Below are 27,848 nucleotides of genomic sequence, written 5' to 3' on the forward strand. Positions count from 1 at the left end.
ATTTTAATTTGGTCCACTAAATGTCGTAATATCAACACTTGTGTGTAGTACCACTATCATATAAGCAGGTTTATTACGTTATGAATGCATACGGATTATTGGTGTTAGTAAAAAGAACCTTGACTTAAATGGCCATAATAGGCTACAAAAGTATAATTCTCTCTGATGACATCATGCACAAACTTATAATAGCCCCATACAGAATATAGATGATTTAATAGCTATCAATTAGCATTTTTCCTTGTTGTCATATGGCTCCAGTCCAGCTCCAGTGCGCTGATCTCACATTGGACATTGAGCTAAACAGTTATTCGAGAGGCGGCCCAGTTCGTCTGATCGGTCAGTACCCTCTCATTGTCCAAACTATTTCAATTGCATTGAAAGACTATTTCAAAGAGAGACTGGAGAGGTCAATGAACCAGAGATTAGTGTTCCAATACAACTATTATTATCAAAGGACTTTTGGAGACCGGACGTACCAATTACGCACCGGTTTGCGTAACAGGACATTTTGGTGGGAAATAATGTGGAAAGTGCAGAATCAATGCCCCATGGAGAGCGAGGAGGACTCCGATATTGACAAACTGTTAGCCGCTCTGACACCCGCCGAGGTGGAAGAGCTGCAGTGCGAACTGACCGTTATTGACCCGGATCCAACTGTGCCAGTCGGGCTCCGGCAGAGGAACCAGACAGACAAGCAGCCGTCAATAAAATACAATAGGGTGGCGATGCTTGATTACTGTGAGCGCGAAATCAAGAAACTCATTCAAATGGAGCTGTCCTTTGAGGTATGATGCCAATGTCGTTAATTTTGCGTAAAGGACAGCTTGTAACCAATAACAAATACAATAGTTAGAAGTTGTTTTTGCTGGTTGAACCCTGAAATGGTGTTATTACAGTAGGAATAGTGTATCCTAGATGTATGAACAGCTGTCAATTGAGTACTTTAAGTTGGCCTACCAATTTGACACCTTATTCAAGTGCCCAAGTATATCAGGACCCTCACCCTGTCATCCCTGGATTCCAGACATGGTGTAGTGATTTCAGGATACAAGACCAGGGATGATGAATACTTTTGTGGGCAATATTTCACCCGCTAACTTCAAATATAACTGCTGTTAGTGTCTCTACTGGAAATACATCTATAATTGTTTGGAGTTTGACGGAAATAGGAATGAAGACGTACAGTGAGGTCCCTTCCAGATCCTTGGCCAAGCACACAAGTGGTGGGTTTGGTGTCAAAATGATAGTGCATAAGCAGAAAAGAACCCCATACCTAATGTAAAACATAGTGGTGGGTCTTTGATGTTATGGGGCTATTTTGAATCCACTGGTCCTTGTTAAGGTCAACAGCATCATGAACTTTACCCAGTACCAGGACATTTTTGCCAATAACCTGGTTGCCTCTGTGTAACGATCTTCGTCGGGCGAAAGAGAGGAGGACCAAGATGCAGCGTGGTGAGTATTCATTTTAATAGAATACTTGAACAAAAAACGACGAAACAGTACCGTGAACACAAGTACACATAAAACATGAACAATAACTCACAACCCACAATACAAAACAGGCTACCTAAATATGGCTCCCAATCCGACAACGACAAACACCTGCCTCTGATTGAGAACCATATCAGGCCAAACACATAGAAATAGACAAACTAGACAAACAACATAGAATGCCCACTCATATCACACCCTGACCAAACAAAACATAGAAACATACAAAACAAACTATGGTCAGGGTGTGACACTCTGCCAGGAGGCTGAAATTTGGCCGCAAGTAGATCTTCCAGCAAGACAATAACCCCAAGCACACATCAAAATCCTCAGAAATTGTTAATTGGCCACAAAATCAACATTTTGCAATGACTTTTTGAACCCCATTGAAAACCTGTGGTTTGAATTGAAGAGCGCAGCCCATAAATGCAGACTAATGATATTAAGGATCTGGAAGGATTCTGCATGGAGGAATGGTCTAAGATCCCTTCCAACTCATTAAACATTTTTTAAAGGCTCAGTGCCGCTATCCTCGCAAGGTGAAAGGTATTGAAAACAGTAATTTTGAACCCTACCTTTTTTTATGAGAAAAAAATTACTTGTTAAACAAAATCTTTCTCTGAGCAATTGTATTAGTATAAAATATAAATATGAGATATTACACAAGTCTCAGATCTTGAGTGTGACAATACCAGTGTCCTATTTTGTAAATTAAGTTTATTTTTTCAAATGATACAATAATATCCTAATGATTAATAAAGAGAAGCTTAGACAGTGAGCTTATCTTTAGAGACTCAGAGTATGTTGACACTCAACTGTTGGATAAAGGATCCAACAGGTTACAAGTAAGGAACCATGAGCTATGTTGAAACAGCTGCGTGTATAGAGGCTATAGAGAAGTCTTGTGAACAGGCAAAATGTAACCTACACACTGGGGCATCATAAGTCTGAGGAGTTCCTAGGCAGACCCATTTTTTAAATCATAAACAAATGAGCCCCTGAGCCATAAAGAGATCATGTATAAATAGCAGGATATATGATTCACACTGTATTCAAATGTTAACCAATTATGTAGCAGTAGTATAGTTATCAATACTTAATTTCCATCCTACAAAGCTGTACTTGGCCATCTGTAGGGTATTTGCTGTAGATATTTTGTATGTCGTCTTGTTTTCACAAAGCCTCTTGAGATCTGGAGAAAGTTTTGATGAACAAGGTAAAATACAGGCTCATGGAATAATGAGTCTGGTTAATGCTGGCATGCTGGTTCCAATTCTAAGACTAATGAAATTCCAGAGCAGAACGCTCTGACCCATACTGCCTTTTAAGGAAACATCTGCCAGAGTTACTTACACAGTGGCTCGCCGATCCCTACCGACGCATCGCCCTGTAAGGGATGAAAAAAACCTGATTGCTATATGCAAGATATACAGTTTTACAGGGGGTGCTCGTAGAGGCAATGTTCCATAGGTTTTACATAGGCTGTGTCCTGACTTATGGACATTCCAGAACCATTCAGAAAATATTTTAAAAAATATATAAAAATGAACATACAGTACATTGTGTATTAAATAATTATTAATCTAATACTGCATTTCATACTTGTATGATTCATGCAACTATCTTTTCTTAATTACATCATACTTAAGGAGCCAACAACTGACAAAGTGAAAATGGAATGCCTGAAGAAGATGGGGAAGAGCTGTGATAGTTTCTTCAACTTCAAGTCCGATGACCCGGGTGACCAGGATGTCATGGACCTAAACTTCGCTGCTGTGGAGACCCCTAAGGAGGACATATCCAAGGACAAAGAAGTCATATCCAAGGACAAAGAGGAAAAACCAGAGAGTAAGAACTTGAAGGTTGAGGGAGGGAGTAGAGAAGAAAATGAGGAAAGACCACATAGTAGGTTAGGAGGAGACAAGGACAAAGACAGTGAAAAAAAGGAAGATAAGATTGTTGAAAATAGCAGTGAAGTACAGGTTGAAGTAAAGAACAAAAAGGATAAGCGTAGTAACAAAACACTTCACCTTATCTCAAAATTGCAAACAAAAAAAGAGGATATGAAAGAAAAGGAGGGGAAAAACAGAACAAAGAGTCTCTAAAACCAAGGACCTGATTTCAAAGCTTCGAGGGCAAGCTGAGAAAGACGATAGTAAGGAGAAAGATAAGAAAGAGAAATCTCAAAAAATGAAGGATAGCAAGATAAGAGGAATGTTCTCTAAAGTAGAGGAAAAGCAAAAAGAACTCAGAGGTACTGAGACGAAGAAAAAGAGGAATAATGAGAAGGACAAAGAGAGAGAAAACACCCAATCCCACAGGAAACCAAGTAGTGTCCAGGATAAGACACAGAGAGACAGTGAAAATGAGACAGAAAGGAATCCTAGTAAATACAGTAAAGTCAACAATGTAAACCTAGAGAACAGCAGTAGGGATGAACGCCTGGCTGGTGAAGTCATGGAGGGAGACGAGGAGGCCAGCATGTTGGATGAGCTCCTTGAGCAGGTCAGAAAAGATTACCCTTTAATGACGGAGCTCAATGTCAACAACTCAGACGTCATCAAGACCCACACTCTCATCCAATTTGCAGAAGCACTACAACGCAACACACATGTCAAGACGTTTGCTTTAGCCAACACCTGGGCTGACGACCATGTGGCTTATGCCATTGCCGGCACTCTGCGGAACAACACGTCTCTGACCAGCGTAATCCTTGATTCCAACCACCTCACTGGCAAGGGAATTTTGGCCGTGGTACACGCCTTAGAGAAAAATATAACCGTCACTGAGCTTCGCTTCCACAACCAGCGGCACATCTGTGGAGGCAAGACAGAAATGGAGATGGCCAATGCGTTGAGAAACAACACCAGGTTGATGAAGCTGGTTTGAGCTGGCCGGCCCAAGGATGACCATGACCGACATCCTGAGTCGGAACATGGACTTGCAGCGGCAACGTCGACTGGAGGAAAAGAAACAGGTGCAGCTGCAAGCCCATTCATCCCAGCAGCTTCAGCCATTCCAGTCATCATGCCAGACACCGCAACCATAGACTAACACAAAAAAGAACACCTTGCCTTTGGGGAAGTTAGTCAACCTCAACCCAAGTCTGTTGGTGAGACTAAGAGGACAGGAAACCTTATGAAAACATCTCCTTTTTTGTCCCCCCCCCCTAAACCCTCAGCTGAACCCTTCTACAAGGTGAGCGGCAAAGCTGGGGACATGGCGAGCCCTAAGGCTGTGGGTAAGCTAAACCCTAAGGCTTGGGGTGGTAGATCTGGAACAGGGTCTACACCACCTCCTAAGGCTGGGGATGCTGGATCTCGTCCTGGGTCTCCACCACCTCCACCTCAGGCTCCTAAGGCTGGCCAATCTGGACCAGCAGCACCTCCACCTCCTCCCCCTGCCCCAGTGTTGGAGGGCCTAAGGAAAGCCCTTATGCCTGCCTCACAGAGGAAATTCAGTGGGCTGACTTCACGCCACGGAGAGAGGAACACTAGGGACCAGTTGCTGGACTCCATTCGCAAGAGCACTATGAAAGCTCTAAAAAATGTTCGAACAGGAGAGGAGTGGAGTGGAAGTTGTTTGTGAAAGCAGCATGATAATGCAATCAGTACAATGTGGTTAATGTGGTGAGCAGCCAACAGTATGAGAGGAATTTTCATTACATCTGTAGGCTAACGCACACGCGCACGCGCACGCGCACACACGCGCACGCACACACACACACACACACACACACACACACACACACACACACACACACACATAGCAAGATAGCAAGATAGCAAGATAAGAGGAATGTTCTCTAAAGTAGAGGAAAAGCAAAAAGAACTCAGAGGTACTGAGACGAAGAAAAAGAGGAATAATGAGAAGGACAAAGAGAGAGAAAACACCCAATCCCACAGGAAACCAAGTAGTGTCCAGGATAAGACACAGCGAGACAGTGAAAATGAGACAGAAAGGAATCCTAGTAAATACAGTAAATACTTGCTATATATATATTTGTATTTATATATATATATAAAGCCAGCATTTCCCTTGAATTTACAGTCAGGAAGAATATTGGTGAATAAATCTAATTTAAATCTTTCACCCTCTTGCAGGTTGATGTTCCGAAGCTGCTTCAGTAACGGGCAGGGGATCACAGGAAGAAGAGGTTGGACTTGATACAGAAACAGAACTGCATTTGTCTTACAGTAGTACCTGGGGCGAAGCCTTGCTTGTTGCTGCTGAGATATGGAGAGATATCTAATGCAGTGCGTACTGTGAGTCAGAAGGTGGTTTTGGTGAAACCACCTTAGGCCACACTTCCTGTTGACTTCCGTCTCCCTTAGTTGAATCTCTCCCTCCTTTTGTCCTTAGATGTTCATATTTGGTCATTGCATTGAAGACACAGTATGATGTAAGAATAATTTCTTTGTTCTTTTTAATTACTGGATGATGGTCAGTTGGATGTTCTGCTCTTTCATGTGAGGCTTTGTCCAGCTAAGAGGTAGGGAGAATGGGGGAGTTGCATAGCGGAAACAGAAAAGTTCAAAGGGGAGAACAACTGAAAGGAAAGGCTTACACATTGCAAGTCACCATTTTTTTTGTATTTTTAGAAAGTTAAGTAGCCGTAAGAGGAATGAACAAAGACATTTTGTAAATGTTTTTTTTAAAGATAATTTTCCAGTGTCACGATTAAAGGATATTATATGCTGAACAAAACTATAAACGCAACATGCAACAATTCATTATTATTACTATTTCTTTATTACCCCTTTTTCTCCTTAATTTCGTGATATCCAATTGGTAGTTACAGTCTTGTCTCATCGCTACAACTCCCCTACGGACTCGGAAGAGTACAAGGTCGAGAGAGTTGTGTGATAAAACTGCACATTTTAGAGTGTCCTTTTATTGTCCCCAGCACAAGGTGCACATGTGTAATGATCATGCTATTTAATCAGCTTCTTGATATGCCACATCTGTCAGGTGGATGGATTATCTTGGCAAATGAGAAAGGCTCACTAATAGTGATATAAACTAATTTCTGCACAACGTTTGAGAGAAATATGCTTTTTGTGCATATGGAAACATTTCTGGGATCTTTAATTTCAGCTCATGAAACATTAGACCAACACTTTACATGTTGCGTTTATATTTTTGTTCAGTACAGCTAAATAAAACATTTAACCAAACACATAGCTAGTATGCAACACACAACTCGTATCTGAAGTGTGCGTAGGTTCTTAATCTGGTCCATGTGTAATATAATAGCAGTCAATCGCTATTAGTTGTCTATAGGGATGGCAGTTGCTTACAACATGAAAGTATGAGGGACTTCCCTATAGCTGGCAGGAGACCCCTTGACCTTTGCAAACATTTCACTGTGATAGATTGTGTCCTGAGGGAGGGAATATATTTTGAGAATGCTTTTGAGAATGTTGTGTTGTTTAGAATTGACTCATGAGGTGTACATACTGTATCATACAGATGTTTTATGACATGAAAATATACCAAGACAAGTAAAGATTTTTAACTACTAGTAGAGGACAGTAAAGCATTGAGGTTGATATGTCAGGCCACAGGTGTTACCTGATGTATTTAAGTGCAAATTCTGAAATGTATTTACAGAACCAAACAAAACACATTCGTATGTCTGGTTTCGAGAGTGCATCTAATAGCTAATAACCAGGTCATTTAATTCCTCCAGATTAACAATTATGGGATATTTCGTCTGTCTTCGATGTCTCCGTCTGCCTCATAGGCTTTTGATTTAACAAAAGTAGCACTTGTCTGTAGTACTTCCTTCCTGAAACATTGCAATCAGTTTATTTTTTCACTTCCTGTAATACGGCAAAAACAGCCCTAAGCCACTGCAAGTGATGCTGCTGGGTAGAAACTGATATGTTGACAGTAAGATCATTTGAGAGAAAAAGGGATCTGTGGTGAAATAAGATTTAAAAAATGTAACATGAAATTCTATCTGATGATTCTCCTTTACTTGCCAGGTGAGTTTAACACAAACGATTTTTGTTGTTGTTGATTACAATTGCAGACAATTTTTGTTGATTATTTTCTTTGTGAAAGAGACTCCTGCATAGTGCAAATTGTATAGAATATACTTCTGCCGAACAATTCCACAAAGTTTTTGTTTATTTCACGTTTCAACTATTATTTGTTATTAGGATAAAGAATAACATTGTTTTCTCTTTTATCAAGTTTTAAGCTGTTATGCAAAAAGGAGCAAAATTGGAGAGCATGGAAATGAAGGTGGATCTTTAGACATTAAGTGTTCATATCCAGATGGATATCAATATAAGCCCTAATATTTGTGTCACCACCCCTGTTCCTACAGTGACATTCTCATCAGAAGTGTGTAAGCGGACACATTTGTCACAGTAGGAAGATTTTCTGTGAATGACAATGTCCATGGACATACTTTCATTGCCACCATCAAAAACCTGAAATTACAGGACTCTGGACTTTACTATTGTGGACTTGATCAGTGGGGAAGAGATGTTTTAACAAAAGTAGATGTCTCTGTGAGTAAAGGTATGCATATTGTTTTGCTTTGATCCCATTTGATTGTCTTTGAATGCACCAAAATCATACTCGGCCTACCCTCTACTGTTTCTACCCACAGCTTCATTGGTCACTTCACTGTTAACACCTGATAGGAAGGACACCACAGAAACAAACAGATATGTGTCCCCAGAGGTCCCCACATTTACGCTGGTTGATATAACTTTAAATAGCTTAAAAAATAAGCTCCTATAGTACAATTATTTTCTTATTCTAATAAATCTTCCATTTATCTTCTGTATGCTTTTGTTATGTCACTTTAATGGTGCCATGCAAAAACTTACCTGTTGCAGATTGGGATGTCGAGCCAACATCCTCATCGATTCTGATTGACAGCACAGGTAATTTAACTTTAGGTTACTCGTTTGTTCTAAAAACACTGGAAAACGGGTTTGATTGAAATTTGTTGAATTATTCTCTTTCTTTCCTTTAGGTTTTGTAAGTGTCCATGTTGTTGTGGGAGTTGTCTGACTGTTGATGTGTTGCACTGTGGTTGCACTTTGTGTATTCTTCAGAAAACTATCAATGCCGTGCTCACTGAGTAAGACCAAGTTCCCTTTCTTTGATATCGTACCCACATATAATGCAGTTACAATAATAGTATTTGTTTTTGATATGTTGAAGCCTCTAATTTGTGTCCCTCAGCATTTCCAGCATCTAAAGTATCAGATCCTGTAGCCATTGCACAGGTGAATTGGATCTTTGTTTATGCTTTATCATAGTTTGAATAAGATTTTGCATGTCCTCATCAGACAGCCATCATTCTGCACCAACTCGGTCAACAAATAAACTCTACCCAATCCCCTCTCTCTCTTGTTCTCTTCCTCTCTCTCAGGGTGAAAAGAACACTTGGCATGTGTATAATGAGATAATTATGTAAAGCTCCAACATTCTTCCCCAGGAAGACAGTGACATGTACTGCACCGCACATTTAGGAGAACCCCCACTGAAAATAGATGACAATGCTCTCTACTCCCTCCTGACACTAAAGTAACAAAGACCTCAGTGAGAGTCAAAAGTCTTTAGTTTATAGAGGGCATTCTCACAACACTGCAAGCTGTTGATAGTGTACATATGTACAGTATCTAGAAGCTTTGGGTTGGCAATAAATATTGCTATTGTTGTGTGTGTGTGTATATATATATATATATGTGTGTTTGGCTTGAAGTTGAAGACCCTTGCTGTGTCTGACTGTTTCCTTGCATCTGTTTGACTGTTTCCTTTGATATGTTTGAAAAAGTAGAGCTGGCTTATTTCTGGGAATTCAAGTGGAAAGTATGCTTTCTAATTGCATACACGACTACAGTATTCTGCATGCCCACATTATCCAAACAGATTTTGCATGGCAGTAGGCCTACTTTATAGTTTTTGTCAGCCTCAGTTTATAATGCGAAGACCATGGAAATAAAATTGTAATCTCTTATTTAATAACACTTGCACTTTCAGTGAGTGCATGGTTGCCATGATACTCAGATGATCCATTATGGTTTTATGGACTACAACATTGTGAATCGTCAGGCCGCCTTGAAACTACAGTAGCTAGTGTGCATCGTCCGTTGCCATTTATGGTGGGAGAGGTTAGCTAGCTAGGGATTGACGTTCGCGGAGGTTCATTGAAGTCAGCTACTCTAGTGAGGTGGCGGGGAGACAAACACGGTGAGTAACGATTATCTCTAGTCAAAGCAACAGTTTGGGGATAATCAATACTCGAACATGTATATAGGTCGTGAAAATGTTAGAAACGTGTCAGATGGCCAAGTAGGACAGCTAACGTCCAGGCCGGATGGAACGTCTAAGGGAGGCTAACGTTAGCTAAGCAGCTAGCTAACACAACAAGCCGAAGGGAGTTGTCTGTAGCTAGTTAACACAAGTGGTTCACACGCCTTAGTTAACTAGCCATGTTGGCTAGATGGACATTAATTGACTAACTATTAAGAATTTAGAAAGGCACTACCTGGTTGGCTCACCTAGCTACATAACGTTAGTTGTTAGGTATAACTTTGAATCGGACCGGGGTGGCAACTGTACGGGGGGGACGTTAGTTTAGCTAGCAAACTTCGCCAGCTAACTTGACTGGCTAGGTACAGCTGATCCCTTCCTCTTAGTTTTAACGTTACACTGAAACGTTCTTTTGTCGAAGTGATGTCAGACACATAGTTGCAAGTTATCTACTGTTTCCTATTAGCTAACGTTAGCTAGTTAGCTAACTAGTCAGGGTTTCCCACACTCGGTGCACGTTCTGGTTTTTGACTTATGTACAGTAGAAAGGTTACACAGCTGATAGAAATAATCAACGAATCATTAAGTTTTGATAATTTGAATCCCCATTGTAGTGTTGGCGCAAAAATCAAAACGTTGGGTCTCGAGGATCGCCGAGTTTGGGAAACGCTGATCTAGATGGATAGATTGGGGGGAGGCAGATAGCCTAGTGGTTAGAACGTTGGCCCAGTTACCGAAAGGTTGATGAATCGAATCCCCGAGCTGACAAGGTAAAAATCTGTCGTTCTGCCCCAGATAAGGCATTTAACCCACTGTTCCTAGGCAGTCATTGTAAATACGAATTTGTTCTTAACTGACTTGCCTAGTTAAATTTAAGGTTGCATTTAGCAAACTAGTTATGTAAGCAAGGGTGGCTAGTGTTGTCTTTTGAGAATTTAAGATTTGACACGTGATTTGACATTCAGGAGCACACCCATGTGCAATAAAAGCAATGTCCCATCAGGTGTTCCTTTTGTATGCATTCAAGTCAGGATTTTTAGACCATATCTGTCAAGTTTAAGACTGAGTGTAGCCCAATATGTACTCTTAAAGGAACCTAACTGTACCGTTACTCCTTTAGCTCAACTAAGGTCCTTGCATGTTATTTTCAGAGCCAAATTACTCCATCTAAACATGAATCAATTCTCAAATGCAAAATACACACTTACTGTATGTACACTGTTTTAACCGGCTTCATTACGGTTGGATCAGACAGTAATTTTAATTGGCAACACTTCTGGTGGCCCCCTTCTGTTATGCACAGGTGATTTGACCTAGACAGGAGTCTGGGGAAGGTACTTGTGCTGTTTTAAAGCAAATTTTCTGCAATTCTATGTATTTTGACATGGCTTAGGCCTATGACCATGTTAGATTCATTCAGAATGCTTTGAACATTAAATGAACACTCAAAATTAGATGACTTTGAAATGTAAAGTATTTTTATATTTTTGTCAAACTTTTTTTTAGGTAGTTTGACAGTTTATTCAGACCGTACATCTTTTGTCTTGCCCATTCACCCTCTGAATGGCACACATACACAATCCATCTCAAGGCTTAAAAATCCTTCTTTAACCTGTCTCCTCCCCTTCATCTACACTAATTGATGTGGATTTAACAAGTGACATCCATAAGGGATCATAGCATTCAAATCAAATCAAATGTATTTATATAGCCCTTCTTACATCAGCTGATATCTCAAAGTGCTGTACAGAAACCCAGCCTAAAACCCCAAACAGCAAGCAATGCAGGTGTAGAAGCACGGTGGCTAGGAAAAACTCCCTAGAAAGGCCAAAACCTAGGAAGAAACCTAGAGAGGAACCAGGCTATGAGGGGTGGCCAGTCCTCTTCTGGCTGTGCCGGGTGGAGATTATAACAGAACATGGCCAAGATGTTCATAAATGACCAGCATGGTCAAATAATAATAATCACAGTAGTTGTCGAGGGTGCAGCAAGTCAGCACCTCAGGAGTAAATGTCAGTTGGCTTTTCATAGCCGATCATTAAGAGTATCTCTACCGCTCCTGTGGTCTCCAGAGAGTTGAAAACAGCAGGTCTGGGACAGGTAGCACGTCCGGTGATCAGGTCAGGGTTCCATAGCCGCAGGCAGAACAGTTGAAACTGGAGCAGCAGCATGGCCAGGTGGACTGGGGACAGCAAGGAGTCATCATGCCAGGTAGTCCTGAGGCATGGTCCTAGGGCTCAGGTCCTCCGAGAGAGAAATAGAGAATTAAAGAGAGATCGATGGTATCAACGGCAGCACTAAGGTCTAGGAGCACAAGGGCAGATGCAGAGCCTCGGTTTGACGCCATTAAAAGGTAATTTACCACCTTCACAAGTGCAGTCTCAGTGCTATGATGGGGTCTAAAACCAGACTGAAGCATTTTGTATACATTGTTTCTCTTCAGGAAGGCAGTGAGTTGCGGCGCAACAGCTTTTTCAAATTTTTTTTGAGAGGAATGGAAGATTCGATATAGGCTGATAGTTTTTTATATTTTCTGGGTCAAGGTTGGGCTTTTTCAAGAGAGGCTTTATTACTGCTTCTTTTAGTGAGTTTGGTACACATCCGGTGGATAGAGAGCCGTTTGTTATGTTCAACATAGGAGGGCCAAGCACAGGAAGCAGCTCTTTCAGTAGTTTAGTTGGAATAGGGTCCAGTATACAGCTTGAAGGTTGAGGCCATGATTATTTTCATCATTGTTTCTAGAGAAATAGTACTAAAACACTTGAGTGTCTCTCTTGATCCTAGGTCCTGGCAGAGTTGTGCAGACTCAGGACAGCTGAGCTTTGGAGGAAAACGCAGATTTAAAGAGGAGTCCGTAATTTGCTTTCTAATGATCATGATCTTTTCGTCAAAGAAGTTCATGAATTTATCCCTGCTGAAGTGAAAGCCATCCTCTCTTGGGGAATGCTGCTTTCTAGTTAGCTTTGCGACAGTATCAAAAATACATTTTGGATTGTTCTTATTTTCCTCAATTAAGTTGGGAAAATAGGATGATTGAGCAGCAGTGAGGGCTCTTCGGTACTGCACGCTACTGTCTTTCCAAGCTAGTCGGAAGACTTCCAGTTTGGTGTGGCGCCATTTCCGTTCCAATTTTCTGGAAGCTTGCTTCAGAGCTCGGGTATTTTCTGTATACCAGGGAGCTAGTTTCTTATGACAAATGTTTTTTGTTTTTAGGGGTGCAACTGCATCTAGGGTATTGCGCAAGGTTAAATTGAGTTCCTCAGTTAGGAGGTTAACTGATTTTTGTCCTCTGACCTCCTTGGGTAGGCAGAGGGAGTCTGGAAGGGCATCAAGGAATCTTTGGGTTGTCTGAGAATTTATAGCACGACTTTTGATGCTCCTTGGTTGGGGTCTGAGCAGATTATTTGTTGCGATTTGCAAATGTAATAAAATGGTGGTCCGATAGTCCTGGATTAGGAGGAAAAACACTAAGATCTACAACATTTATTCCATGGGACAAAACTAGATCCAGAGTATGACTGTGGCAGTGAGTAGGTCCAGAGACATGTTGGACAAAACCCACTGAGTCGATGATGGCGCCGAAAGCCTTTTGGAGTGGGTCTGTGGACTTTTCCATGTGAATATTAAAATTTCCAAAAATTAGAATATTATCTGCTATGACAACAAGGTCCGATAGGAATTCAGGGAGCTCAGCGAGGAACGCTGTATATGGCCCAGGAGGCCTGTAAACAGTAGCGATAAAAAGTGATTGAGTAGGCTGCATAGATTTCATGACTAGAAGCTCAAAAGACGAAAACGTCATTTTTTATTATTATTTTTTAACTGAAATGTGCTGTCGTAAATGTTAGCAACACCACCGCCTTTGCGGGATGCACGGGGGATATGGTCACTAGTGTAACCAGGAGGTGAGGCCTCATTTAACACAGTAAATTCATCAGGCTTAAGCCATGTTTCAGTCAGGCCAATCACATCAAGATTATGATCAGTGATTAGTTCATTGACTATAACTGCCTTTTTGAAGTGAGGGATCTAACATTAAGTAGCCCTATTTTGAGATATCACGATCTCTTTCAATAATGGCAGGAATGGAGGAGGTCTTTATCCTAGTGACATTGCTAAGGCGAACACCGCCATGTTTAGTTTTGCCCAACCTAGGTCGAGGCACAGACACGGTCTCAATGGGGATAGCTGAGCTGACTACACTGACTGTGCTAGTGGCAGACTCCACTAAGCTGGCAGGCTGGCTAACAGCCTGCCTGGCCTGCACCCTATTTCATTGTGGAGCTAGAGGAGTTAGAGCCCTGTCTATGTTGGTAGATAAGATGAGATCACCCCTCCAGCTAGGATGGGGTCCGTCACTCCTCAACAGGCCAGGCGTGGTCCTGTTTGTGGGTGAGTCCCAGAAAGAGGGCCAATTATCTACAAATTCTATCTTTTGGGAGGGGCAGAAAACAGTTTTCAACCAGCGATTGAGTTGTGAGACTCTGCTGTAGAGCTCATCACTCCCCCTAACTGGGAGGGGGCCAGAGACAATTACTCGATGCCGACACATCTTTCTAGCTGATTTACATGCTGAAGCTATGTTGCGCTTGGTGACCTCTGACGGTTTCATCCTAACATCGTTGGTGCCGACGTGGATAACAATATCTCTATACTCTCTACACTCGCCAGTTTTAGCTTTAGCCAGTACCATCTTCAGATCAGCCTTTAACGTCGGTAGCCCTGCCCCCTGGTAAACAGTGTATGATCGCTGGATGATTCGTTTTAAGTCAAATACTGCGGGTAATGGAGTCGACAATGATTAGGGTTTTCAATTTGTCAGAGCTAATGGTGGGAAGCTTCGGCGTCTCAGACCCCGTAACGGGAGGAGTAGAGACAAGAGAAGGCTCAGCCTCAGACTCCGACTCGATGCTTAATTGGGAAAACCGGTTGAAAGTGTCTGTCGGCTGAATGAGCGACACCGGTTGAGCATTCCTACAGCATTTCCCTCCAGAAGCCATGAGAAAGTTGTCTGGCTTGCCGGGACTGTGCGAGGGGATTTATACTACTATCTGTACTTACTGGTGGCACAGACGCTGTTTCATCCTTTCCTACACTGAAATTACCCTTGCCTAACGATTGCATCTGAAGCTGGGCTTGCAGCACAGCTATCCTCGCCGTAAGGTGATCGTTCTCCTGTATATTATGAGTACAGTGACTGCAATTAGAAGGCATCATGTTAATGTTACTACTTAGCTTCGGCTGTTGGAAGTCCTGACAAACCATGTCCAGATAAAGCGTCCGGAGCGAAAAAGTTGAATGGGAAGAAAAAAAAATTGAGGAAAAAACAAAAAATATAAACGGTAATTAAAAAGTAAAAACCGTAAAGTTGTCAGGTAGCAAAGTAAGGTTGGCAACAAAACGCACAGCAACACGTCTGCAAGTTGTGACCGGAAATGACGAAAAGTGGGGTAAACAATGGGGTAAACATTCACCTGGTCAGTCTTTCATGGAAAGAGCAGGAGTTCCTAATGTTTTGTACATTCAGTGGACACGTACAGTAGTTCAACTAGCTAGTAATTCATTACATTTTCCAGTAGCTTGGTGGTAGTTGAACTAAATTAAAATCTAGGTCGTGTTTTCAGTAGTTAATTACTTTTATGCCGTGTAGCTAGGCTAACTACTGGAACTACACAACTTTTTAAAATTAACTTATTTGGTATCGGACTTGCCTAATTCTCACTCAAAACTTTTTTGGGGTTTAATTAAGGCTAAATTCCATTAATCCGTCAAACATTCTGTTAACATATGACCCCAAATTGATTTGTTCTTGCAATTTGTAGTCTGATAATACAGATTTACTGATGATACATTTTCACAACGTAGTTTGGATGAACTACTTCATCAACGTAACTTTAGTTATGTAAACTATATTTTCTTAAGGGTAGCTTTAGTCCAGCGTAACTTCTTCCAATGTGAAGTAATTGGTAGCTTGGTAAACTCCATTTTCAGAGAAGCTTCCCCAACACAGCACGGTAGCATGCACACAATAATGTGATTGTGGATAGTCAGGTTAATGTAATAGTCCTGTTTACATGGACACATCTGAAATCAGGCTACTGATGGGACTTTTGATCAATGCAGGAAATGCAGGACTTAGTTTTGCGACGAGTTCTGACAAAAAGTTTGTATGTGAAAAATATTTATAAGATGATGCATACTTTCAGTTTTTCAGAACTCACTTCACTCGCGCATAAGAGGGATGCTTGCGCTACCACACACTGGCAAATGCGCAAATCAAATATCCAGCTGGAGCGATGATTATGCTGTTACCATGGCCTAATCATTTGAAAGATTGCTCAGAAAACCAGTTATTTTAATCTGCGTATGATTACCTCGATTATGACATTACGCCAATTAAGATAAGCAGAGTAAGGTGTTTACGTGACTAATGCCATACTTGGCATTGTGTCATAGTCAGTTTATTATTGAATTATTAGCGTGCATGTAAACATACTCACCGATGAGTAGATGATTCAGGCTAATGTACATCTGTTTGGCAATGTGTGTCCCACTCCCAACTCTGTCAAAGTGCAGGCCTAAGATTATTCACAAAAAGTGAATTGCAATTTATATATTTCTTCTGTCTTTTCCCTAGTTTTGTGGGGATTCTTTGGAGTAGCCTAGCTCCTTTGGCTCCCAACACAGCATCCACACCTGCCCACAGATGTCAGTGTGTCCTGGGAACTGCTAGCCTTCCCTCACTAGATGTAGTGGGGAGTTGTCGCTTCCAGCCTTGAGCACAGTAGGTTATGCCCTTAGAGTGGGTGTTTTTGCTATAAAATGAGTTTCAGTGCAGAAGCTAGACTATTCTATGCTGACTGGGAACGCACCACTCACAGAGCATTAGTAAAACATAAAATAACATGTAGGCTTATATTAAGAGAATAATGAGTCTGAACCCTCACTGACTTATAACATATCAAGAGGCTAGTGTGCTCACTGTGCTGGTGTGCAGTGGGCATGGTGGATGTGCCAAGTTCATGTCAACATGGAAACACTCACCATATCAGCTGTGTTTAGCAGGAATACTAACATTGGGATTGACCATGTGAAGTTCTACCGGCATTTACAGGGATCTACTAAAGTATTGGCGACAGGGACACTCTGCTCTGTCGTTTAGCACTTTAGATTTGAAATGGTACAATGACTATGAGGTTAAATTGCAGACTATCTGCTTTAAAGGAGGAGATTAATATTTTACAACCAAATCTCTATTTTTGGTGTAAATGGAATGTTATACTGTAGAAGGGTCCAGACACCTTTTTTGTGATTACATGTTTTAGAGAAACTTATCCCAAACAGCAAATAACTTTCTCATCCTCATTGTGTAGTATGGGGGCCCTGAAAAAACATGAACAAAATCTAAAAACATACCCAAAAAACGTCCTTTTAGAAACTGCAAAGCTCTCAGTATAGTGATGCAGGTTTTTAGATGTTGTACACTTGAAGTTGTCATTCCGAACTTTATCCACAATGTTATAGTCCCCTTTGCACGATTCAAGCCGTCTCGAGTGGTTCCATTTACTGTGTAGCCTGCTGCTACAGGTAACTGCTGTCGTGTCTTTGGCTATGCCGGATTAAGTGTTATGGCATGCTATTCTATAAAATACTTTCTCCGTAATTAATATTACCTGATTGAACTAATCATGTAAATGTAATTAACTAGAGAGGAGGGACACCACAAAATAATATTTATAGAGCTGTTATCTTCCGAATAAACTCTTAAAAGACCTAATCATATTTTACATCAATGGCAGTCAATATTAATCGTAATCTTATTCAGTCTCATCTGAAAGTTGTAAATTCTTGGTTATCTTCACGAACCCTGGCTAACAAGTTGAATCAGCAATACAAAATTGGGTTTAATTATTTATTTACTAAATACCTAACTAATCACACAGAATCACACATACACAATTAAATCATAACTTGATTACAAATTGCCGTCATAACGTCCCTAGCGGGCGGAACAGATATGTCAGCTTGTTACACAAAGGAAAAGGGTCTGGGTTTTAGTGAAAGAGCGGGAGACTGGAACAGAGGCGAAGCTGTGCTATCGTAAATACAGTATCTTATGCATTCTAAATTACCGCCCATTTGGAAAAGGAAAATGCAATAAATATTTACTCTGAGCTACGCTTCAGTAGGTTGGTGGTAGATGGAAGACCGTGTTGCCAAACCGAGTCCTCTGTCCTTTGAAGAATGTCTGTGGTGGTCACTGGATACGTTGTAGTAACGTCGTTGTGTAGTAGACGGGATACTCTGACTGTCCTTCCTAACCTGCGTTTGTAGCAGCTGTTGCTAACTCAACGGCTAGGAGGTATCACTTCTGTAGTGAATACGAGTTCAAAGTTCATACCATTCACAACCAAAGCTCATGCGGATGTTGGCTTAGTTCTGTAGTTATTACCTGAACCATTCTGACATAGGACCGTCATCCTCGGAACAGAAGGTTAAATCTTCGTCAATGGCTTATATAGTGGAGAGAGAGGGGTGTGTCTGAAAAGTTTATAACCCATGTCTCTTCACAGGGGCGGGCCACTGGTTGAGCAGAGGCCCAAACTTATGAAAACCCAAATCTCTCATTTGGAAGCTAAAATTAAATTTCATCTCTTCACAAATAATTTCATATTCAAACATTTGAATTAAACAACAATTCCATGTGAATCCGATACCTCTGATGTTTAGACTTTCCACAGTAGAGTTTGTCATTCTATCATTGATGAGAATGTGTCAGAGGGCAACTGAACTGACATAATATACCTTAAGTACCACCGCATATGTTCAGTTGGTCGGATTACCAGAATATAGTTCATTTCCCCCCAACTTCTGATGTTCCCAGAATCTCTATGTTAACCAAAGGGGCTTTCTAATGTCACATCAGTAGAGTAGGGAGAGGAACGGGGGAAAGAGGTATTTATGACTGTCATAAACCTACCCCCAGGCCAACGTCATGACACTGCCAAAATAAAGGAAACATCAACATATAGTGCCTTAATAGGGTGTTGGGCCGCCACGAGCTGCCAGAACAGCTTCAATGTGCCTTGGCATAGATTCTACAAGTGTCTGGAACTTCCTGTGTGGAAGCACCCCATGCTTTTAATATACTTTGTATTAGAGGTCGACCGATTAATCGGAATGGCCGATTTAATTAGGGCCGTTTTTTCAAGTTTTCCTAACAATCGGAAATCGGTAATTTTTGGACGCCGATTTTGCCGATTTGTTTTTTAAATATATTTTTTTACACCTTTATTTAACTAGGCAAGTCAGTTAAGAACACATTCTTATTTTCAATGACGGCCTAGGAACTGTGGGTTAACTGCCTTGTTCAAGGGCAGAACGACAGATTTTTTTAACTTGTCAGCTCAGAGATTCAATCTTGCAACCTTACGGTTAACTAGTCCAACGCTCTAACCACCTGCCTCACGAGGAGCCCACCTGTTACGCGAATGCAGTAAGAAGCCAAGGTAAGTTGCTAGCTAGCATTAAACTTATCTTATAAAAAACAATCAATCAGTCATAATCACTAGTTATAACTACACATGGTTGATGATATTATTAGTTTATCTAGCGTGTCCTGCGTTGCATATAATCGATGCAGTGCGCATTCGCGAAAAAGGACGGTCGTTGCTCCAACGTGTACCTAACCATAAACATCAATGCCTTTCTTAAAATCAATACACACAAGTATATATTTTTAAACCTGCATATTTAGTTAAAAGAAATACAGGTTGGCAGGCAATATAAACCAGGTGTTATTGTGTCACTTCCCTTGCGTTCATTGCACGCAGAGTCAGGGTATATGCAACAGTTTGGGCCGCCTGGCTCATTGCGAACTAATTTGCCCAAATTTTACGTAATTATGACATAACATTGAAGGTTGTGCAATGTATCAGGAATATTTAGACTTATGGATGCCACCTGTTAGATAAAATACGGAACGGTTCCGTATTTCACTGAAAGAATAAACGTTTTGTTTTCGAGATGATAGTTCCCGGATTAGACCATATTAATGACCTAAGGCTCGTATTTCTGTGTGTTATTATGTTATAATTAAGTCTATGATTTGATAGAGCAGTCTGACTGAGCGATGGTAGGCACCAGCAGGCTCGTAAGCATTCATTTAAACAGCACTTTCGTGCGTTTTGCCAGCAGCTCTTTGCGATGCTCCAAGCATTGCGCTGTTTATGACTTCAAGCCTATCAACTCTCGAGATTAGGCTGGTGTTACCGATGTGAAATGGCTAGCTAGTTAGCGGGGTGCGCGCTAATAGCGTTTCAAACGTCACTTGCTCTGAGACTTGGAGTAGTTGTTCCCTTTGCTCTGCATGGGTAATGCTGCTTCGAGGGTGGCTGTTGTCGATGTGTTCCTGGTTCGAGCCCAGGTAGCGGCGAGGAGAGGGATGGAAGCTATACTGTTACACTGGCGATACTAAAGTGCCTATAAGAACATCCAATAATCAAAGGTATATGAAATACAAATCGTGTAGAGAGAAATAGTCCTATAATTCCTATAATAACTACAACCTAAAACTTCTTACTTGGAAATATTGAAGACTCATGTTAAAAGGAACCACCAGCTTTCATATGTTCTCATGTTCTGAGCAAGGAACTTAAACGTTAGCTTTTTTACATGGCACATATTGCACTTTTACTTTCTTCTCCAACACTTTGTTTTTGCATTATTTAAACCAAATTGAACATGTTTCGTTATTTATTTGAGGCTAAATTGATTTTGATGTATTATGTTAAAATAAGTGTTCATTCAGTATTGTTGTAATTGTCATTATTACAAATATTTTAAAAAATTAATCGGCCGATTAATCGTTAACGGCTTTTTTGGTCCTGCAACAATCGTAATCGGCGGTGAAAAATCGTAATCGGTCGACCGCTACTTTGTATCCCTCATTTACTCAAGTGTTTCCTTTATTTTGTCAGTTACCTGTAAAATGGACGATGGGGTATTGCTCGAGTCGCAACAAAATGGAATATAACGTTGCGGATAAAGTTTGGAATAACACAATTTCATGTGTACAACATCTAAAGACTTGCATCACTATACTGAGAGCTTTGCTGTTTCTAAAAGGACGTGTTTTGGCAGGTTTTGGATGTTTTTGGAGCCTTTGTTCATGTCATTTTAGGGGCCACTATACTACACAACGAGGATGAGGAAGTGATTTCAAAAACGTGAAATCACAATACATTTGTCTGGACCCTTCTATAACATGCCATTGACATACAAAGTAAAATGGTTGTAAAAAATAACTTCATTTTATGGTTTTTCATACCTTTCCTATCGGGTGAAAAGTTTAGAAATTACAGCACTTTTTGTACATAGTCCCCACATTTTTAGGGGAAAGTATTGGGACAAATTCACATACACTAAGTGTACAAAACATTAGGAACACCTGCTCTTTCCATGACAAAATCCCTTATTGATGTCACCTGTCAAATCCACTTCAATCAGTGTAGATGAAGGGGAGGAGCACGGTTAAAGTTAAATGCTCAAATATCATATCCCCAAGATATGCAAACCTCTTACCATTACAATGAAAGGGGAGGCTGGCATTTTTGGAGGGGTATTATATTTGTGAGTCTAACTTTCTCACTCATCCTTATTCACGATTCATTCAGGATTATCCGTAATCATGGTAGCGTCCACATTAATGTAGATGTGTTTAGAAACCTATTCTATTCTTATTTACAATAAAAGTGACTCCAAAATGTATCATTCGTTTCTGTTGGGCACAAAATAATCTGAAACACAACCAAAACTAACAGCAAATGCATCCAATAAATTTGTAGAGTCACAAGCTTGATGTAGTCATTCCGTTCTATGAATATGGGACCAAATACTTAACTTTTTACTACTTTAATAAACATATAAGTTAATTAATCCCAATACTTTTGTTCCCTTAAAATGCGGGGACTATGTACAATTTCTAAACAGTTCACCTGATATGGATGAAAATCCCTTCAAATTAAAGCTGACAGTCTGCACTTTAACCTCATTGTCCATTTGTATCATTTCAAATCCAAAGTGCTGGAGTACAGAACCAAAACATCAACAAATGTGTGACTGTCCCAATACTTTTGGAGCTCACTGTATTTGCTTAAGCGCTACTCCAGATGTGTCACCTGTAATCAGTCAACTAAAGGCCATCAGATAAAAGTGAAATGTCTTTCTGAAACCTTTGTGACACACTTTGTTTCGTATTCTTATTGCAGCTGTAGGTTTAACTTCTGCTTCTAAAAATGGCCTAATATCAGAAACAAACACAGAAGTGTCCTTTCTTGGTGTGGTCATTATTTAAGAAGAGCAATGGTCATTCTCTTACTATTATCTCTGTTCTGTTTTCTATATGCACATAATTTTCACAGAGGAAGGGGTGTATTGCAATGGCATGAGGATTGAATGGACCTTTGTAACATCCCGCATACCGCCCAGCTCTCTGTTGTAGGCCTGTCATGCTGCTGCCGCTTGGAATTTGTTAGGTTTGCATAGCTAGATAATGATAGTGGGTTTGGATTGTTTCCCTGCACAGCACATCAAATGTATTTTCTCTTTGAGGAGTTTTTGCCTATGCCTGGTAGTAATTCCTATTGGACATAAAGAGACATTGATTTATTGGAGGAAAAGATGAAATGACAACACGTTAAAGCGATCTCACTTGTTTCCAACGTGGTCCCGTTGGAATACAAACCAAACTTAACAATAACAAAAGGTATCATGGGGATAATATTCTGTAGAGAAAAGTGTCTCTTGGCAGGTGCCTCACGTTTCCATGGCTGGCTCCAAGACAGAACAGGAAACAATTACTGGATAGCTTTGCAATATCAAGTCATAAAAACCTGAAAACCTGTTTTTTATAATGTGCTAATTTAACAAGCCTTACTTCTCACCTTGCCAAGCTGATAGAGGTGGCGACGCCTCACCCCACATGGCCTTCTCCTATGCATGCTAATTAGATGAAGCTATTTGTGGCACTATGGCTATTGCCTACCGTCTCCATAGAGACTGAGCTGTTTGACAATTAGCATCAGTTCACTGTCACTCAAGTGTTATAGGGCGTCATTTTATAAGGGGAAATAAATATCTGGGTTATTTTGGCTCTATTTGTTTCCTTCTTTTGAAAAGAAGGCCTTTTCATGTCGGCAGATGTCCCTGGATAGTGGGTCAGAAAGAGATATTCTTCTTTTGGCAGAGGGGAGTTTCAGTTTCTGAATATGTATTGTCAAAGGGGATTACCGCGACAAGGCAGTTATGTTTAGGCTTGGCTATGTATAACTAAAGTAGTTAGATAATGGACGAGCCAAGGGAACCGCCCACAATGTGGCGTCTGATGAAAACTGAAGGGAATTATTGGCTTCTCCTCATCTGTGGCCGGCAATGTGTAAAATTATATAAATAGTGACATAAGTAGGCCTAACAAATGTTCTCTCTCTTGTCTCATCTCTTGCAGACTTTTGTGCCGTCGAGTGAAGTAACCCCACCATGCGTGAATACAAGCTAGTGGTGTTAGGCTCAGGAGGTGTAGGCAAATCTGCACTGGTTAGTAGTACCGCCATGCTTAGGTTTCTGTTATGAGTCATTCTGGGTGCATTGAGTGCAGAGCTTTAAAGTGCGACCATTTTGGTCGCATATACCCTTAAATATTTTGCTGTGTGACTTGGAATTTAAAATTGTGAGCACCAGTGCACCTAGAACAAAAAATAAGCCAGATAATAATTGTTGTAATGATTAAGCTGCCCTGGAGAAAAAACAGTTGTCTGTAGCCCAAACCGTTGAAAAGTTGTGACCATATTACCGGCACTACATTTCCCCCCTTCTATTACGCATTGGCGCTGCAGCTGGATGCATCTCCATTGGCGGGCCATATTTTCCATTCATAAACCATGTCGCGGGCTGTTAACAACTTGTTCAGTCATGTTACCGCATTATGCAGCTCATTAGGAAACTGTGTTTTTCACATTGTTAGCTAACCTAATATTCCACAAATGACTTTGTAATTTCAATGACAGGTATTTGTCAACATTTAAACTTTTATAATAAACAGATGTTGTACCCTTGAAACAGATTAGTTTCCAGGGTACAACATGTGCTTCAAAAATATTGACAAGTCATATAGGCCCAATAAAGGCTGTATCTAAATCAATTTAAACATCTTATTTTCTGGTACTCCTAACTTAGTTAAGAGCACCATATAAACTTTAGGAGCACCAGAAAATACAATTTTTAAATTGATTTAGATACAGCCTTTATTGGGCCAATATGACTTGTCAATATTTTTGAAGCACATGTTGTGCTACCAATGAAAGTGTTTAATTTGGAGCCCTGATTGAGTGGCCGTGTTGATTTGGAGAATGTATGTGTCACTCTACATTCAAGTTCTCCTCCCCTTGCCTTTTCTCTTCCAGACTGTCCAATTTGTACAGGGTATTTTTGTGGAAAAATATGACCCCACAATAGAAGACTCCTACAGAAAGGTATGCTGCCCTATAGTTACCAAGTTTTCAATTGCCACCACTGATGTCAAAATGTTACTAAACTTTACTCCCTCTCTCCCACAGCAAGTTGAAGTGGATGGGCAGCAGTGCATGCTTGAAATCCTTGACACAGCTGGAACAGTAGGTAGAATGTGTCCATGTTAGCCATGGTGACAGATTGTATGTTAACAGTAAATATGACCAGTATGTCATGGAGTCTTTCCTCTGCTGTTCTACAGGAGCAGTTCACAGCGATGAGGGACTTGTACATGAAGAACGGTCAAGGCTTCGCTCTTGTATACTCCATCACGGCACAGTCCACGTTTAATGATCTACAGGACCTTCGGGAACAGATCCTGAGAGTAAAGGACACTGAGGATGTGAGTATTGTAGCTTATCAGGGCTCAGTCACTGTCATTGACGTGCTTCCAACACTTGGGCCTCGTCGTCAATGCATTTATTACAGCTGCTATGAAATCTATGATACGTTAATGATTTATATGCAATTTTAATGGTGTTTTAAATTAAGGAGTCTGTTGGCTCTTATCTTGTAATCCTACTGCTCTGAGAGCCATAGGTTCTCTCAATAGGGTATTCTCTGTGTGGGAAGAGCATAGCAATAACAAAGTAGAAATGTCATGAGAGATGTTTGCCCGTTTCAGTTTAGCTCTTATTTCTGCCACATGCAGAGTTAGTACATTATTGATTTGTTGCCACGTTATGGAGACTTATATGGCCTATATTTTTGCTTTGCAAAGCAACAGGGTAAAGAGCTATAGTCTCTCATTGTCTTCCGTCTATTTCTAATTATTTTGTATCAGGTCCCCATGATCCTGGTGGGCAACAAGTGTGACCTGGAGGACGAGCGTGTGGTGGGCAAGGAGCAGGGTCAGAACCTGGCCAGACAGTGGAACAACTGTGCCTTTCTAGAGTCCTCAGCTAAATCAAAGATCAACGTTAATGAGGTAAGCCCCACCGCTTTCACTTCCAGTCACCTGAAATGAATGTATGTTACGTCTCGGAGTTGACGAGAATTGCAATAAGAATATACATCTCGTCAAGTAAACAAGTGTGGTTATCTGGAGCTTATAACAGATGTATCTCTAACTACTGGCTCCTTTGGTCTGCTTTAGATTTTCTATGACCTGGTCAGACAGATTAATAGGAAAACACCAATAGAAAAGAAGAAGGAAAAGAAGTCAAATTGCACACTTCTCTGAAGCTCCTCCTTACAGAAGCTCTGAGCCAGGTGAGTGGGCTAAGATGGGATCCAATGGGTGATATGGAATCTGTGTCTAATTTTATCATCATCCCATGAGTATGGCACCAGCTAATGTACTTGCATTGATACATTTGTTTTCTATCAAAATAAACTGAAAAAAGGAATTTAAAAAGTACCTGTGGAGTAACATGTCCTCTGTCTCTACCTGTAGGAAGCTGCAATACAATACTGGTGCCCAGTTGAAACGTGCCAGCATTTCAAGCCCTTTCAATAATGAATGGAGGTGTTTGACAATAGCAGAAAAGTAATTCTCTACTTCACCACTCTAATAATGGAGGATTCTTCATGGATACTCTTTGCTTCATAATGGTTAAGAAATCCAGACCTTTTTCTCTGTTTTTCATTTTGTCAATGGGACAACCTTGTGATGAAGAGTTTTCCCTTTCCCCTGTTTTATAAATTACAATTTAAAACAAAAAACTGTACCAAGCAATTTATTGTGGATTTGGACAATTAGGTTGTTTGTTTGCAGATATTTTCAGATCTTTGGCTCATTTCAAATGACAAAATGTTTGCAAAATAAATCATGGTAAATATTGGCCCTTTTCATTACCTTACCCATCTGCACTAATTGTGTCAACAGTAATGCATCAACTTCCATGTTTTCTTTCTCCTATTACTTTTAAGAAGTTGTATTCATCAAATAACATATTTACTAAGTGTCTTTGTTTTATATGGGAAGCTGCAAGGCTTTCATCTTTCCCATAATATATTCTAATTCTTGTTTTGTTTTTTTCAATAATGAAGCTTTGGAAAATGTGTGTTTATTAGAATAGGGGAAATGAGGAGACTTGATTTCTGTCTTGAGGTTGAAAATATGTTGTACTAAACCAACTCTATTGTGTCTTGTTACCTTGTCGCAAATGATTTTCCAGCTTTTATGAATGATAAAAAAACAAAAACATTTTCATTATCTTTTGTCAATGCATTTTATTTTCTCTACATGATGATGATAATTAGTAGTTGTGAAGAACTTTTGCTTGTTGCAAGTCTCTAGTGTTTTGCGGGAACATTAAATGATTGTTGGCATAGAATTAGAATGAGACAGCTCGCCTTTCTGAAATACAGCCGTGTCGCATCGTTACTGATGCGCCAACTGCTGCCTCCATTCGTCACAGTTCATCCTGTCTAATTCAGGCCCATTATTTTTAGCCTGATTTAGGTTTTCTTTTTTAATATTATTTTTAATTTCAAATGATTTAAAAGCCGAAAGCTTATCCTAGAAAATGACCGACGCAGCACCCAAGCTCGAGATGTTCACATGCAGGAATTGGAGAAATGCAACAGCAGTGGCTCTTCATGAGACGTGGCCACAGCAAAGGCCTACAACTTGGCTTATGAGGAACCATCCAAGGAGGCGCAGGGTGTGTGCCAGGCTTGCTGAGCGGAAAGGCAGGCAGGTCACCTGTTATTGTTCTGCAACAGGGTTCGCCTTACGCGACTGTGTCACGAGAATGTCAGACCTAGCTGACTAAACTCAACTCCATGGTGAAGGAAGTTACTGATGAACTCCACCAATGGGGTTGAGCAGAGACCAGGCTTTGTGGAATTCAGCTCTGACTACATCAATTCGCCCAAGCTCAATACTTAAAAAATGTTTAATTATGAAACGCTTACCTTGTACCTATGTTTGTCCTCTGTGGTTGAATGCCTTTCTTTGTTAGCAGAAATCCATACTTTTTCAATAAACGTTAAGCAAATACAACCCCCCAAACAAACGACCCGCTGTCGTGGGCTGCTCAGCTTGGCACTCTTATTCTCGCTTCAAAAGCAGTTAAATCTGTGGGAAGCTGCAAAGGAAATGGGGAGGAAGGGTGTTTTACCTTGCCACTGTGCCCAGGTTAATGCGGCCACATTGTTGACAAAAAAGGCCTCCAAAGAAGTAAATTAATCCAATCAGCTGAAAAATAATTCAGAATAGATCACTTTTTTTCTCCGTGTATATATTTCATATTAAACTGATTATATTTTCTCAAAATAGTAGAAACAAGTTTAAAGTTTTATTTGGACATCAACATTGACGGAGCAATTCCCATACCAGGCTGTCCGGATGCTCTTGATTATGCAGCGGTAGTATTTGAATAGGACTGTGCTTCTACACTTTCATTGCTTGCTGTTTGGGGTTTTAGGCTGGGTTTCTGTACAGCACTTTGTGACATCAGCTGATGTAAGAAGGGCTTTATAAATACATTTGATTGATTGATTGACCTGGGGCGGCATGCCAGATTTCTTCAGCTGCCTTAGGAAGTAGAGACGTT

The 27,848-nt window shown here is 40.5% G+C and overlaps 1 protein-coding gene and 1 pseudogene across 3 annotated transcripts; both read left to right on the plus strand.

The window, feature by feature from the left end:
* The first annotated feature begins 80 nt into the window (after positions 1 to 80).
* Positions 81 to 5,112, plus strand: LOC129860741 (leiomodin-1-like; annotated as a pseudogene).
* Positions 5,113 to 9,590: 4,478 nt separating this feature from the next.
* On the plus strand, positions 9,591 to 26,503 carry LOC129860740 (ras-related protein O-Krev). 3 transcript variants are annotated; one of them, XM_055931437.1, is made up of 9 exons: positions 9,591 to 9,717; positions 16,418 to 16,564; positions 23,285 to 23,373; positions 24,240 to 24,308; positions 24,393 to 24,449; positions 24,548 to 24,688; positions 25,130 to 25,273; positions 25,442 to 25,557; positions 25,742 to 26,503. In XM_055931437.1, exons 3-8 carry the CDS (start codon positions 23,317 to 23,319, stop codon positions 25,526 to 25,528), a joined length of 555 nt encoding a protein of 184 aa, XP_055787412.1. In that variant the 5' UTR covers positions 9,591 to 9,717; positions 16,418 to 16,564; positions 23,285 to 23,316; the 3' UTR covers positions 25,529 to 25,557; positions 25,742 to 26,503. The 3 variants fall into 3 exon arrangements, with proteins under 3 accessions (XP_055787412.1, XP_055787411.1, XP_055787413.1); XM_055931436.1 differs by lacking the exon at positions 16,418 to 16,564 and having other exon boundaries at positions 9,592 to 9,717; XM_055931438.1 differs by lacking the exons at positions 16,418 to 16,564; positions 23,285 to 23,373 and having other exon boundaries at positions 9,592 to 9,717.
* Positions 26,504 to 27,848: the final 1,345 nt, after the last annotated feature.

This window comes from Salvelinus fontinalis, chromosome 8, assembly GCF_029448725.1.
Source record: "Salvelinus fontinalis isolate EN_2023a chromosome 8, ASM2944872v1, whole genome shotgun sequence".
NCBI lineage: Eukaryota > Metazoa > Chordata > Actinopteri > Salmoniformes > Salmonidae > Salvelinus > Salvelinus fontinalis.

What these genes read in the sequence shown, in the direction of transcription:
- LOC129860740 (XM_055931437.1), top strand. Translation starts at nt 23,317, where the DNA reads ATGCGTGAATACAAGCTAGTGGTGTTAGGCTCAGGAGGTGTAGGCAAA. An exon ending in GTGTAGGCAAATCTGCACTG is followed by an intron (nt 23,374 to 24,239) that starts GTTAGTAGTACC and finishes TTTCTCTTCCAG; the next exon opens with ACTGTCCAATTTGTACAGGG. An exon ending in TAGAAGACTCCTACAGAAAG is followed by an intron (nt 24,309 to 24,392) that starts GTATGCTGCCCT and finishes TCTCTCCCACAG; the next exon opens with CAAGTTGAAGTGGATGGGCA.